We start from the raw sequence: 11213 nt of genomic DNA, 5'->3' as shown, positions 1-11213 counted from the left end.
TTGGGGTGTGATTCCTTGTGGAATGAAGGGGGTGCCCACAAAGGGAAGGGAGACCATTTGGGGAGGGGAGGGGTGAGTACCTTCTTTTATAACACTGGGTCTCTGCAAAGCCAAAGAGTTAATCACAGTGACTGAGCCCTTGAAATGCTTTTCCTCAGTGACATCAATGGGAGCAGTTCTCTCCCTTGAGCAGAGAAGATTGCAGCCCCTGGCACGGGGTGAACACTTTTCAAATATTTTCAGTTTTTTGCACAACTGGCAAAGACCCTCCAACCCTCACCCGCTAAGCTGAAGCCTGGCGTTTGTTAGAGGGGATTTCAGCACTTGTCCTGTTGGACAAGGATCGTTCTTGTGCACTGTAGCCAGGGGCGTCTTCACAGGGCAGCAACCCGAAGTCCAGCTGCTCTGCCATTGCGCCCTTTCTCCTCAGGTCTAACTTCAGGCAGCCTAACAATAAATCCTTTGGTAGGGCTGGAAGCTTCTTCCGAGGCTTGAAATGCAGGTGCAAGAGAGCCGGAGCGCCGCGTGAGAAAGGCCCTGCATGGCAGTTGGGAATTAGCCCAGTGTGGTGATTTCTCCAGCAGTGGGAGGCAGCTGGCCCCATGCCCAGCGCAGCTGGACAGTGTCAGGTGGCGCAGAGTCTGGGGGCTCAGCAACTGGTTTTATGCCAGGCACGGGAGCCACCCTGGGCAGGGGCCTGGCACGCGTGGCTGCCCACTTTGCCGCCTCGCTCTTGGAATAACGTAGCCGTTTGGGGGGGAACTTGGTGGCCAGGCAGATTCTGTACAAGTCGATACTTTACCCACGACGCTGCTGTGATTTCTCAGAAAGAAATGAGAGCCAGCCTGAAGCAGAGGGATTCACTTGACCTTGCCTGGTCTAGACCAGTGGTTCTGACAACAGTTCAACCGCTTCCCCAAGTCCAAGCTGCTCCAGTGGCTTTAAACAGGTGGCTGGCCAGGTAATGCCAGCAAGGTTTTCCCACAGCGTGGGCCCGGCCCAGCCAAATCTGACGTGTCCTGCAGGAGAGCCTCAGTTGCTCTGGGGTGCCACTAAGGACCTGCCTCCACTGGCATTCCCCAAGCACTGATTGCAGCAGCTTCACGTTCGACTGCCCCAATGGTCTGCAGCAGCAGCTCCTCGGGGTGTTTAATCAGCCACTTTCCTCCAAGCCTCCAGCCCCACAAAATGGGCCATTTAAACTGCTGCCCCCGTTTCCTGGGTTAGAGCCTAGGTGGCTGCAGGGGCCTGTCAGCAGCCTGGGACAGGGTCAAAGCTCTCCTGCTTTGGCCTTGTCTTTTCCTTAGCACCGCAGCTGCTCCGCGAGCTCTCCGGGGCAAAGGGAAAGGGATGTGCTGATAGCGTGTACCATCTAGTGGCTCAAACATGGCCCCGTTGAGAGTAGGACTGCTTGGGTTCCATTCGTCTGTCTGACCTTAAAAAATCCCCGTGCCTCAGTTTCTCCCTGTTTAAAATGGAAAGATGCCGCCCAGGAGTGGGGTGCGAGGCTTCACGGTTTGTGCTTTGAGCTGAACATTGCTGCGCACGCACAGTAGGGGTTGGAAGACCAGCCCGGGTGCACCGCTTTCCCCTAGCCCCCCTGGAATGCCTTCTCTCGGGGGTGGCCGCTTGTCTGCTGTGAAAGGCTGGTGCTGGCTGCAGTGAGCAGCAGAGGAAAGAGGAGGGCCAGATCCCAAAGGGGTCCTGTGACTGTCATGTCGGAAGTCAGTGGGCGATAGGCAGCTTGTGGTGAGCAGTGATCCGAGTCCGCCCAGGGCGGGGAGCAGCAGTGCGAGGGTGGGGGGAGTACCAGAAGGCTGAACGGGTGCCAGGAGAGATAAGAGTTGTTATCACAGGCCTCTTGCAAGGGGAAATGCCAGTCCGACCATCCCCCCCTAGAAATACCACACCTAGAGCCTGCTCCTGGAGCTCAGCAAGCTCCTGGCGGGCAGGGGCTGAGCCTGGGGAGACCAGGCCAGTCTGCTCGGCGGGTTGCGAGTGGAGGAGAGCAGGTGAGGGATGACAGGTCCAGCTGGTGTCCTCCAGGGTGGGTGGGACTGGCCATAAAGCGCGAAGGCCGCCAGGCGTGGCCGTGCCCCAGGTGTGCTTTACAAGGAACTGCCTTGGATTTTACTGCCATTCCTTGCAAGAGCCAAGTGCCTCGCATGCCACTGATCAGCTGAGTGACCTTGGGCCCTGCCTTCGCCTCCCCGGCCCGCTTGCTCCTCCCAGCCATGCCTCTAGCTTGGGAGCTCTCCGAGGCAGGGGCTGGCTCCACCCTGTGTGTGAAAGGGCCGCCGCAATGGGGCCCAGATCTTACCTAACTAATAATTGTTTAACTACCCAGGCTGCCAGCGCCCCGGGGCTGAGCCCCCCGCTGGCCTTTTTCCTTCTCGTGCGCCAGCACGTGTAAGAAAGGTTTTGCTGTCCTGGTCACACCTCGGTGAGGCCTCTGTACCCCACTGGGTTTCCCTGGGTGTTGCTGGTTGGTTCAGGGATTGCACCCAGGGAGTAGTTCTGCTGATGCCCAAGGAGGAGCAGGGTCCAGCCTGTGTTGGGCTGGTTCTGCAGGGCTAATAAGAGCCCATAGCCCCTAGCCGTTAGCATCCAAGTGCACGGGGCGCTGGGCTTGTGGGTAAGGAAGGGCCAGTTTACGCGGTCGCTTTGCGGAGAAGAGCTGTGCTTGGAGGATGGGCCAGGCCCACAGTAGGTAGCCTGGCCACCAGTTCTGCTTTTCCAGGCCATGAGGAGCCAGCAACAGGTCTGCTGCTAAAAGGCCCCTTCTCGTAGCCAGTCGCCCCCGCTGGATGCAGCTCAAGCTGAGATTGCTCTGGGCCGGAGTCCCACACGCAAATCTCTGCGCGCTGCCTCAGGGTGACAGATGCGAATCCCTCCCAGCGCTCGCTCGGGAAGTGGTGGCCCAAGACCCATAGATTGCCTGCCACCCATGGGTGCTGCTGTCTGTTACCGGTGGTGGCGTTTTGGCGCTGGTGTGAATGCTGGGTGAGATCATGCGGATGGGTTAACAAATGTCATGGGTTTGTTGTACTCCAATCCCAGAATCCATCATGGGAGGCAACTAACGATATGCACCAGCAGGCATGCTGATTGGCGAGACCGCCCCATTGCCTTTGGCTGAACCATCATGGCTACATTATGCACTTCAGCGTGTGGGTCCACCCATTTATCCCTGGCCAGGCTTTTAACCCAGGCCAGGCCGGAGCTGGAGTGCGAGGAGGGCCCAGGAGCCAGCAAGGGCTTGCGGGGAGCCGTATCAGTGGAAGTGAAGTGTTTATTGGAAGACAGTCAAGTGTGGAAAGCTCTGTCCGATTTTCCACTGCCGGGCTCTGGAGAGCGTCTCCGGCACGTCCCGTCTGAGGGGCCATTTAAGGAGCTTATTGTTAGAGAAGCTCCAGGCTCTGTACGCCACATGCCAAGCTCAGGGTTTGGAGCCTTGCTCTGGTTCTGCTTGAGCTTTGCAGGCACTAGGGTGAGGTCCTGCCCCCTGTACACGCTCTGGATGGAGACAGCTAGCGTACGCTTTCCTCCCTTAGCGCCTGATTTTTGCCTTTTCCAGGGAAACTGGCCACAGTGCTGGAGGGTGTTCGAATGGTATTTAGCATTTTACAAACACTGACTACTTAATCTCCACAATCATGTTGATGGATTCAGGCTATTCCCCATGGGGAAACTGAGTCACGGAGGGGCAAAGTGACTGGAGAGGAAAGAGTTGCTTTGGAAACACATCTGGTCTGAGGTGCTCAGACAGGTATGGCCAAGCAGGCTCACTCTGCCGGAGATAACACTGGTTGCCCACTGGTTGCAAGTGGGGAAATTGAGGCACAGAGGAACGTAACTCGCCCAAGGTCACAAAGTGAGTCAGTGGCAGAGCTGGGAATAGGACCCAGGAGTCCTGATTCATAGGACAGGAAGGGACCTTGAGAAGTCTCTAGTCCAGTCCCTTGCACTCACAGCAGGACTAAGTATTATCTCGATCATCCCTGACAGGCATTTCTCCAACCTGCTCTTAAAAATCTTCGAAGATGGAGATTCCACAACCTCCCTGGGCAATTTATTCCCGAGCGTCATCACTCTGACAGTGGGGAAGTTTTTCCCTTCAGGAATCTGTATCTTGGGACGAGTGGCTGCAGGAGGGAACACAGTGTACAAGGCTGCTATTCTGGGGTCATGGCCCGCAGGGCAGTGACTAAACGAGGGTCGAGCTGAACACGCTTTCCCAAGTGATGGCTCTGGCTCAGGGCGAAGCAGGGGCAGGCCGGGGGCTGGGAAAGGCCATGCAAAAGAGAAAGGAAAAGCAGCTGTTTAGGCAGCGGAATAACCAGGCATTAGGAGCATTTCCTGTTTAGTAAATATAACGCAGGATCAACAATGGGGCCGCAGGAAAAACCTTCCAGGAAATCAGCCCGTCTCCTAGCCAGGGGCCTGGGCTGAGATGCTCACGTAGCCCCCACGCAATGGGACACAGGCCAGGCTAGGGCCCCCACGTGGCACTGACCAGCCAGGTGCCCTGCGGCCAACCCAAGCAGGTCAAGCATTTGAGGCGCACCTGGGAGAGAGGTGCCCCAGCCTCTGTGACCAGCCCCAGCCCCTTCTGCCCCACTCCCTCCAGTGAAGGCATGTGCTAGGCACTCAGCAAAGCGGTGTCCCTGCGGCTTCTAGCGCCCGGTCCAGGTGTGCGAAGCGGGGGCCTTCGGGCTGCCCTGTGCCTCCCTGTCTTGCCATCCCCACCCCTACACTAGCCAAATGGACTAGGTGGTGACTAGCCATCTGTCAGTCATCTGCTAGCCCCCTCCCGCCCAGTGTTAACGCTGGCTCTCCTCAATGCAGGAGGGGCCCCGAACCCAACATTTGCAAGGCAGCGCCATGGAGTTAAACCTCCCTGGGCTGACACTGTGCCCTCGACCTGGCTGCGAGCTCAGACGCCAGCTGGGACAGGGCCATGTTGCAGGGCTCACTGGCAGGAGTCTGGACTCCTAATGCCCCCCTCCCCGTCAATCCCCGCTCACCCGGAGGGAACAGGCTCACCTCGTGGTCCTTTGTCACCCACTGGATTCCAAATCCCAGCCCCCAGCCCTGCTTTTTCAGTGGCCTTTTCGGGGCATCTGAATTAGTGCAGGACGTGGAGGGGGGGCTATAGCAGCTCTGCCCTATATGCCCTGGGCAGGGGAGGGGGCCTCACACACATAGGGTACATGTGCCCCTGGCATGGGAGCCACACAGCCCACAACCTGGCCAGAACCCACAGTTACTACAAGGTACAGAACTGTTCATTCAATGTGTATTCCCTGCCCCTGGTCTCTGAGCTCAGCGGTAGCCCCATTTTACACGGGGGGAGACTGAGGCACAGAGAGGGTGACACGGCTGGCTCAGATTCACCCAGACAGAGGGTGGGAGAGCCTGGAATAGAACCCAGGAGTCCTGGCCCCAATCCCCACCCCTGCTTTGACCCATTAGCCCCCCCACGCTATGCCCGGAGCTGGGCCTAGAACCGGAGAGTTCTGGCTCTGTGTCCCCCCCCCCAGCTCTGACTACTCCAGCGGGGGCTTGGCTGCACGAAGGGGAACCCGGCCGGGGGTGGGGGTGCTCCCAGCCAGCGGGAAGAGGGCACGGAACCTGTCAGCTGGTGGGGAGGCGGCGTGGGGCTGGGCACCAGGGTGAGCCCCCACGTCTCAGACACAAAGCAGGGCCGTGTGCTAGGCAGCTCCGAGCTCTGTGTCCCTGGCACCAAGGAAGAACGCAGGGGGACGTGGCTGGGGGGCGAAGGGGGGAACACCCCTATTCCCTTTGTGTCTGGACAATGACTGACCCAGCCCCAAGGGCCCTGATGCCGCTGGCATGGCGCCTTTCCACCAGTCTGGCCTTTGGTTCTCGGTTCCCCAGCCAAGGCCCTCCGGCTCCTGTCTCTGCATACGCCGGGCCAGCACCATCCCACAGCGCTGAAAGAGCTGGCTAAGGACAGTCTAGGCTGCACTCTGGGGTCACCCCCCAGCCACAGTAGCATGGTGAGCGGCTACTAAACCCAGCTGTGGGCCCAACGCCGCGGGGCGGGAACCGCCAGGCCCGGCGCATGCCAGGGGCTAGGTTTGGCAATTGTCCCTGCATATCGGACACAGCTGAGCATGGCACTGCAGTTTGGGCGTGTGGCCCTTGGCCGTCCTGGCCCCCAGGGGCCCCAGGAGTCCCGCCAGGCAGGTTCTCGCTGGGGAGGAAAGCGAAAGCAGCTGACATGCCGGCATGCAGCTGGAGCGCTGGGCGCGAACCCAGCAGAGGTCAAGGTCCTGGGGCTCGGGTGCAGCCTTCCCATGGGGCAGGGGGCCGGTCACGGGCGTTCCTGAGCCAGCAAGACGCCGGTCTCAGCCCCACCACATCCTGGTGCCCCGCCCAGAGCCGCCAGGCGCTAGGCCTGCAAGGCGCTGAGTGAGGGGATGCGGGGGGAAAGCTTGGCACCCAGCAGCACCCAGCAGGTAAGGGGGTGCTGGGCCCCGGGGGATTGTGGGGAAAGGGAATGGGGCAGTTGAGGGAATCTGGGCCATTGGGGAGGGGGCGGAGGAGGGACTGAATTGGGGGCTGGGTGAGGGACCTACCCAGGGGATCCTGGCAAATGGGGTGCTGGGGCCCTGAGGGCTCCTGGGTGCAGGGAACAGGATGCTGGGGGCTGTCTCTGCCCTGGGTACAGTCTGAGCCTCCCCACCCCCCCCCCAGTCCCCTCGCTGCGCAGACCCGACCCCCCCCCCCAAACTCGTTCCTTTTCTCAACCCTTGGTCCCTCTTGCCCCATCCCCTGCTGCCTGCTTGGGGCGGGGGGGAGAAACGGTCCGTCCCTCTGCCCCAGCCACGGGACCTGGGACGGGGGGGGGTGCAGGCTTGGGGGAGGGCGCTGGCAGGGCTGCCCCGGGGGGGGCGGGCTTGGAGGAGGGGGCTGTGGGGCAGCCCCGGAGGGCGGGCTTGCGGGAGGGGGCTGGCCGGGCTGCCCCGGGGGGGGCGGGCTTGGAGGAGGGGGCTGTGGGGCAGCCCCGGAGGGCGGGCTTGCGGGAGGGGGCTGGCCGGGCTGCCCCGGGGGGGGGCGGGCTTGGAGGAGGGGGCTGTGGGGCAGCCCCGGAGGGCAGGCTTGCGGGAGGGGGCTGCCCCGGGGGGGTCGGGCTTGGAGGAGGGGGCTGTGGGGCAGCCCCGGAGGGCGGGCTTGCGGGAGGGGGCTGGCCGGGCTGCCCCGGGGGGGCGGGCTTGGAGGAGGGGGCTGTGGGGCAGCCCCGGAGGGCGGGCTTGCGGGAGGGGGCTGGCCGGGCTGCCCCGGGGGGGGGCGGGCTTGGAGGAGGGGGCTGTGGGGCAGCCCCGGAGGGCGGGCTTGCGGGAGGGGGCTGGCCGGGCTGCCCCGGGGGGGCGGGCTTGGAGGAGGGGGCTGTGGGGCAGCCCCGGAGGGCGGGCTTGCGGGAGGGGGCTGGCCGGGCTGCCCCGGGGGGGGGCGGGCTTGGAGGAGGGGGCTGTGGGGCAGCCCCGGAGGGCGGGCTTGCGGGAGGGGGCTGGCCGGGCTGCCCCGGGGGGGCGGGCTTGGAGGAGGGGGCTGTGGGGCAGCCCCGGAGGGCGGGCTTGCGGGAGGGGGCTGGCCGGGCTGCCCCGGGGGGGGGCGGGCTTGGAGGAGGGGGCTGTGGGGCAGCCCCGGAGGGCGGGCTTGCGGGAGGGGGCTGGCCGGGCTGCCCCGCGCTGTCTCTTTAAGAGGCTCCAGGCGGAGCTGCGGGGAAAGTCCCGGGCCGGACAATGCGCGAGCCCCGGGCAGCCTGCGCCGAGCCGGGTCCGGGACGCGGCCCCTGCACGAGCCCCCGCCTGCAGGTACCGGCCGGGCTGGGGCTGGGGCGCGGGGGGGGGGTGACTGCGCCCCCCAGGGGACGGCCCGGGGACAGGGTGAGTCTGCCCCAGGCTGGGGTGGAGTGGGGGGCTGCCCCCCCCCCCGGCAGGGAGCCCCACGGCTGGCACCACGCGTGAAGCAGCCCCTCCCCCCGTGACCTGGGGGCCACCCCTCCCCTCCGGACGCTGCGCCCCAAAGCCCAGCCGGGGCAGGCTGGGGCCCCCCCAGGGCTGGAGGGACCGGCTGGGCACGGGGTCCAGCCCCTGCTGCCCGGGCATCAGTGACACCTGGGGTGAGTGGGCCACGAGCAGATCCTGGCCCGGGGGGGGGGTCCCTGGCCCCCAGCCCCTGACTTACTGGATACTAGCAGGGCCCCCCCATCCTCTCATCCAGGCCCTTTGCCGCCGCAATGGGCACTGGCCAGATGACAGGAACAGGACACCACAGTCGTGGGGGCTTGGCGTCCTCCAGCCCCTTGGCTTTAAATGGGGGAGCCTAGGCCAGCCTCTGCCCCAAGCCCCCCCAGCGACCAGCCCTGCCTGACCAAGGAGACCAGTGCCCCATGCCCATGGCCAGCGCAGTGCCGGGATGCCCGGGCTCATGGCCAGCAGCGGCTGCCTCCAAGAGTGGAAGGTCTGGCTTGGCTGAAGGTGGGTGATGCGTGGGGAGTGGAATCGCCTGTGGGGAGCAGAGGCCTGACCCACATGTGGGCTGGGACCTGGGTCTTTCAGCCCCTGGCCCCGAGAGCCCTTCCTGGCCCCCTGCTGCTCTAGAGAAGCCGGTCCCAGCGGGGCAGCTCCCTGTGCCCAGAGCACCCCCGGCGGCCGCAGCTGGCAAACGGTGAGCCCGGCCCAGCCTCCCTGACCCACCTGCGCCCTGCACAGAGCTGAGCACCGCAGCCAGCCCCCAGCTCCTGCGTGCCCAGGGCACTGGCATGGCGGCTGGCTGGGGGCATCTTGGCCCCGGTACCACCGGGGCTCGGCTCGTGGGTGCAACGCTCAGTCTGGGCAGCAAGGAGCCGGGGTGGGGGGAGGAGCGCTGGCAGCTGAGGGTCGCTGCAGCCCCACAGATGAGAACAGCCTTGACCCCTGAGGCGGACTGCATAACCCTTGCGGCTGGCTTACGGCTCCCGGCTAAGGGGGGCTGTGTTTAGCAGGGAGTCTGTGTCCACGCTGTCAGTGGGGGGGCCCTGGGTGCCCAGAGCGGGGAGCAGGTGGCAGCTCTAACTGGCGCTATTCCCCTAGCGCGGCCCCGGGCCCGGCCCCGGCCCCGGCCATGGGTGAGTGGAGCTTCCTGAGCTCGCTGCTGGATGCCGTGCAGGAGCACTCGCCCATGGTGGGCCGGTTCTGGCTGGTGGTGATGCTGATCTTCCGCATCCTCATCCTGGCCACGGTGGGCAGCGACGTCTTCGAGGACGAGCAGGAGGAGTTCGCCTGCAACACGCTGCAGCCAGGCTGCAAGCAGGTCTGCTACGACAAGGCCTTCCCCATCTCCCACTACCGCTTCTGGGTCTTCCACATCGTGGTGCTGTCGGCCCCTGCCCTGCTCTTCGTCATGTACGCCATGCACCAGGGCGGCAAGCTGCGGCAGGGCCAGGAGGGCGGCCCCGCGGGCCCGCCCCGGCTGCAGCCCAGCCAGCGGGCCCACCACATCCGCACCTTCTACCTGGCCAACGTGGCCATGCGCATCCTGGCTGAGACCGGCTTCCTGGTGGGCCAGTGGCAGCTGTACGGGTTCCACGTGGAGCCACGCTTCACCTGCCAGAGCTCGCCCTGCCCCCACACGGTGGACTGCTTCGTGTCCCGGCCCACCGAGAAAACCATCTTCATCCTCTTCTACTTCCTGGTGGGCGTGGTCTCCGCCCTGCTCAGCCTGCTGGAGCTGGCCCACCTGCTGGCCAAGGACAGGTGCCAGGGGCAGGAGGCCGCCAAGCCCCCGGCCACCTCCCACGAGCAGCAGGAAAACTGGTCCAACCAGGCGCACGAGCAGTGCCAGCAGTTCCTGCCCCCGGGCGAGGGGGGCGCCAAGGGGGCGGCCTGCAGCGTCCCCAACCACTACGAGCCCTCGGCCCTGTTCCGGCCCCACGCCCCCTCCAAGGGCAGCATGGCCTCCCGGCCCGCGGCCAAGTCCGATTTGGTGGTCTAGGGCTCACACTACAGCCCAGCTCCCATCTGTGCCAGTCACCGGGCCTTCCGCTTAGCAGGGTCGCCGCGGCAACACCAGTGACCTGAGCAGGACGTTCTCAGCCCTGCTGCAGCTTCAGTGGCCCTGAGAAACCTTCCAGCTGTGCCCTAAGGGCCCGGGGCCCACAGTCCGTACCAGCCCTGTACAGCCTGGCAGAGGGCGCACAGAGGACCCTGAGCCTAGGGCACAAAGCCCCTTATGCCACGAGCAGCAGGAAAGGAGCTGGCTAGACTACAAGGAGTGACAGCGTGGCCCAAGGCTTAGAGCATTGGGCTGGCACAGGGGAGAGCTGGGGGTCTCATTCCGGCTGGTGTAGGCGACCAGACAAGGGGCAATGAACTGACCCAGCCCCTCTGCCTGCTGCTCAGCCGGGGGACGGGACAGTTCCTGAAGACAGGAAGCTGGGCGGGGCGGGCAGGGATGGGGGGCTCTGGGGCCAGGCGAAACAGTGTCGCCAAATTTTATACATTTGTGTGAATAAACAGAAGAAAACTTTTTAATTAAAAACCCGAGCCCAGCCGGTGATTTGCGAGCAAGGTTGGAGCCGTGGCGTGAGCCGAACGGCAACTCGGTCCCACGGGGGGGGACACGCTGCCCTGGGCTGGGGCCATGTTCTCCCTTCATTTTCACACTTTGATTTGGAGCAGGAGCTAAATTCAACCTGTCCTGTCAGTGACACATTCCCTCTGCCCGAGTGCTCGGAGGCTCCACCCTGGCAGAGCTGGGCAAGGCTGGGTAGGGCTTGCCGCCCAGAACCAAGCCTTGGCAGCACTCACCTCTGTGGGGAGAGATACTGGCAGTGCCCCGTGTTGGAACCAGATTCCAGGCCGTCCCAGCGCGCCGTGTGGCAACGATTGTTCTGGCCATGCTGGGCATGCGGCTGCAGACGCCTGTGGGCTTAGCGGCGGCTGAGGGCCTGCAATGCCCGTGCATGGGGTGGAACCTGGTGTCAGACGTCAGCCCTACCCTGTGTGGGCTGGATACGGTGACAGAGGTGTGGGGGGAGCCCAGCAACAGAATAGCAGGGGGCTGCAGGTCAGGGTTGAGGGGCACTGGCAGGGGGTGTGCCAGGGTTCCCATTAATTGTGCGGTGCGTGGCCGTGGGCCTGTGGCAGCCGTGGGCGCGGCCGTGGGGGCTCTCACATTTTGGGAGGGTGCGTGTGGCTGTC

The 11213-nt window shown here is 64.1% G+C and overlaps 1 protein-coding gene across 4 annotated transcripts; it reads left to right on the top strand.

The window, feature by feature from the left end:
* Positions 1-6377: 6377 nt before the first annotated feature.
* GJD3 (gap junction protein delta 3) lies at positions 6378-10451 on the top strand. 4 transcript variants are annotated; one of them, XM_084615445.1, is made up of 2 exons: positions 6378-6485; positions 9105-10451. In XM_084615445.1, exon 2 carries the CDS (start codon positions 9136-9138, stop codon positions 10003-10005), a length of 870 nt encoding a protein of 289 aa, XP_084471571.1. In that variant the 5' UTR covers positions 6378-6485; positions 9105-9135; the 3' UTR covers positions 10006-10451. The 4 variants fall into 4 exon arrangements, with proteins under 4 accessions (XP_084471571.1, XP_084471569.1, XP_084471572.1 ...); XM_084615443.1 differs by lacking the exon at positions 6378-6485 and adding an exon at positions 7740-7844; XM_084615446.1 differs by lacking the exon at positions 6378-6485 and adding an exon at positions 7884-8152.
* Positions 10452-11213: the final 762 nt, after the last annotated feature.

The sequence above is a fragment of the Lepidochelys olivacea genome (assembly GCF_965140295.1).
Source record: "Lepidochelys olivacea isolate rLepOli2 genome assembly, chromosome: 27".
Taxonomy (NCBI): Eukaryota; Metazoa; Chordata; order Testudines; family Cheloniidae; genus Lepidochelys; species Lepidochelys olivacea.
The sequence above is the reverse complement of the archived record's forward strand: the minus strand, read 5'-3'. Positions and strand labels throughout refer to the sequence as shown.

What these genes read in the sequence shown, in the direction of transcription:
- GJD3 (XM_084615445.1), top strand. Translation starts at nt 9,136, where the DNA reads ATGGGTGAGTGGAGCTTCCTGAGCTCGCTGCTGGATGCCGTGCAGGAG.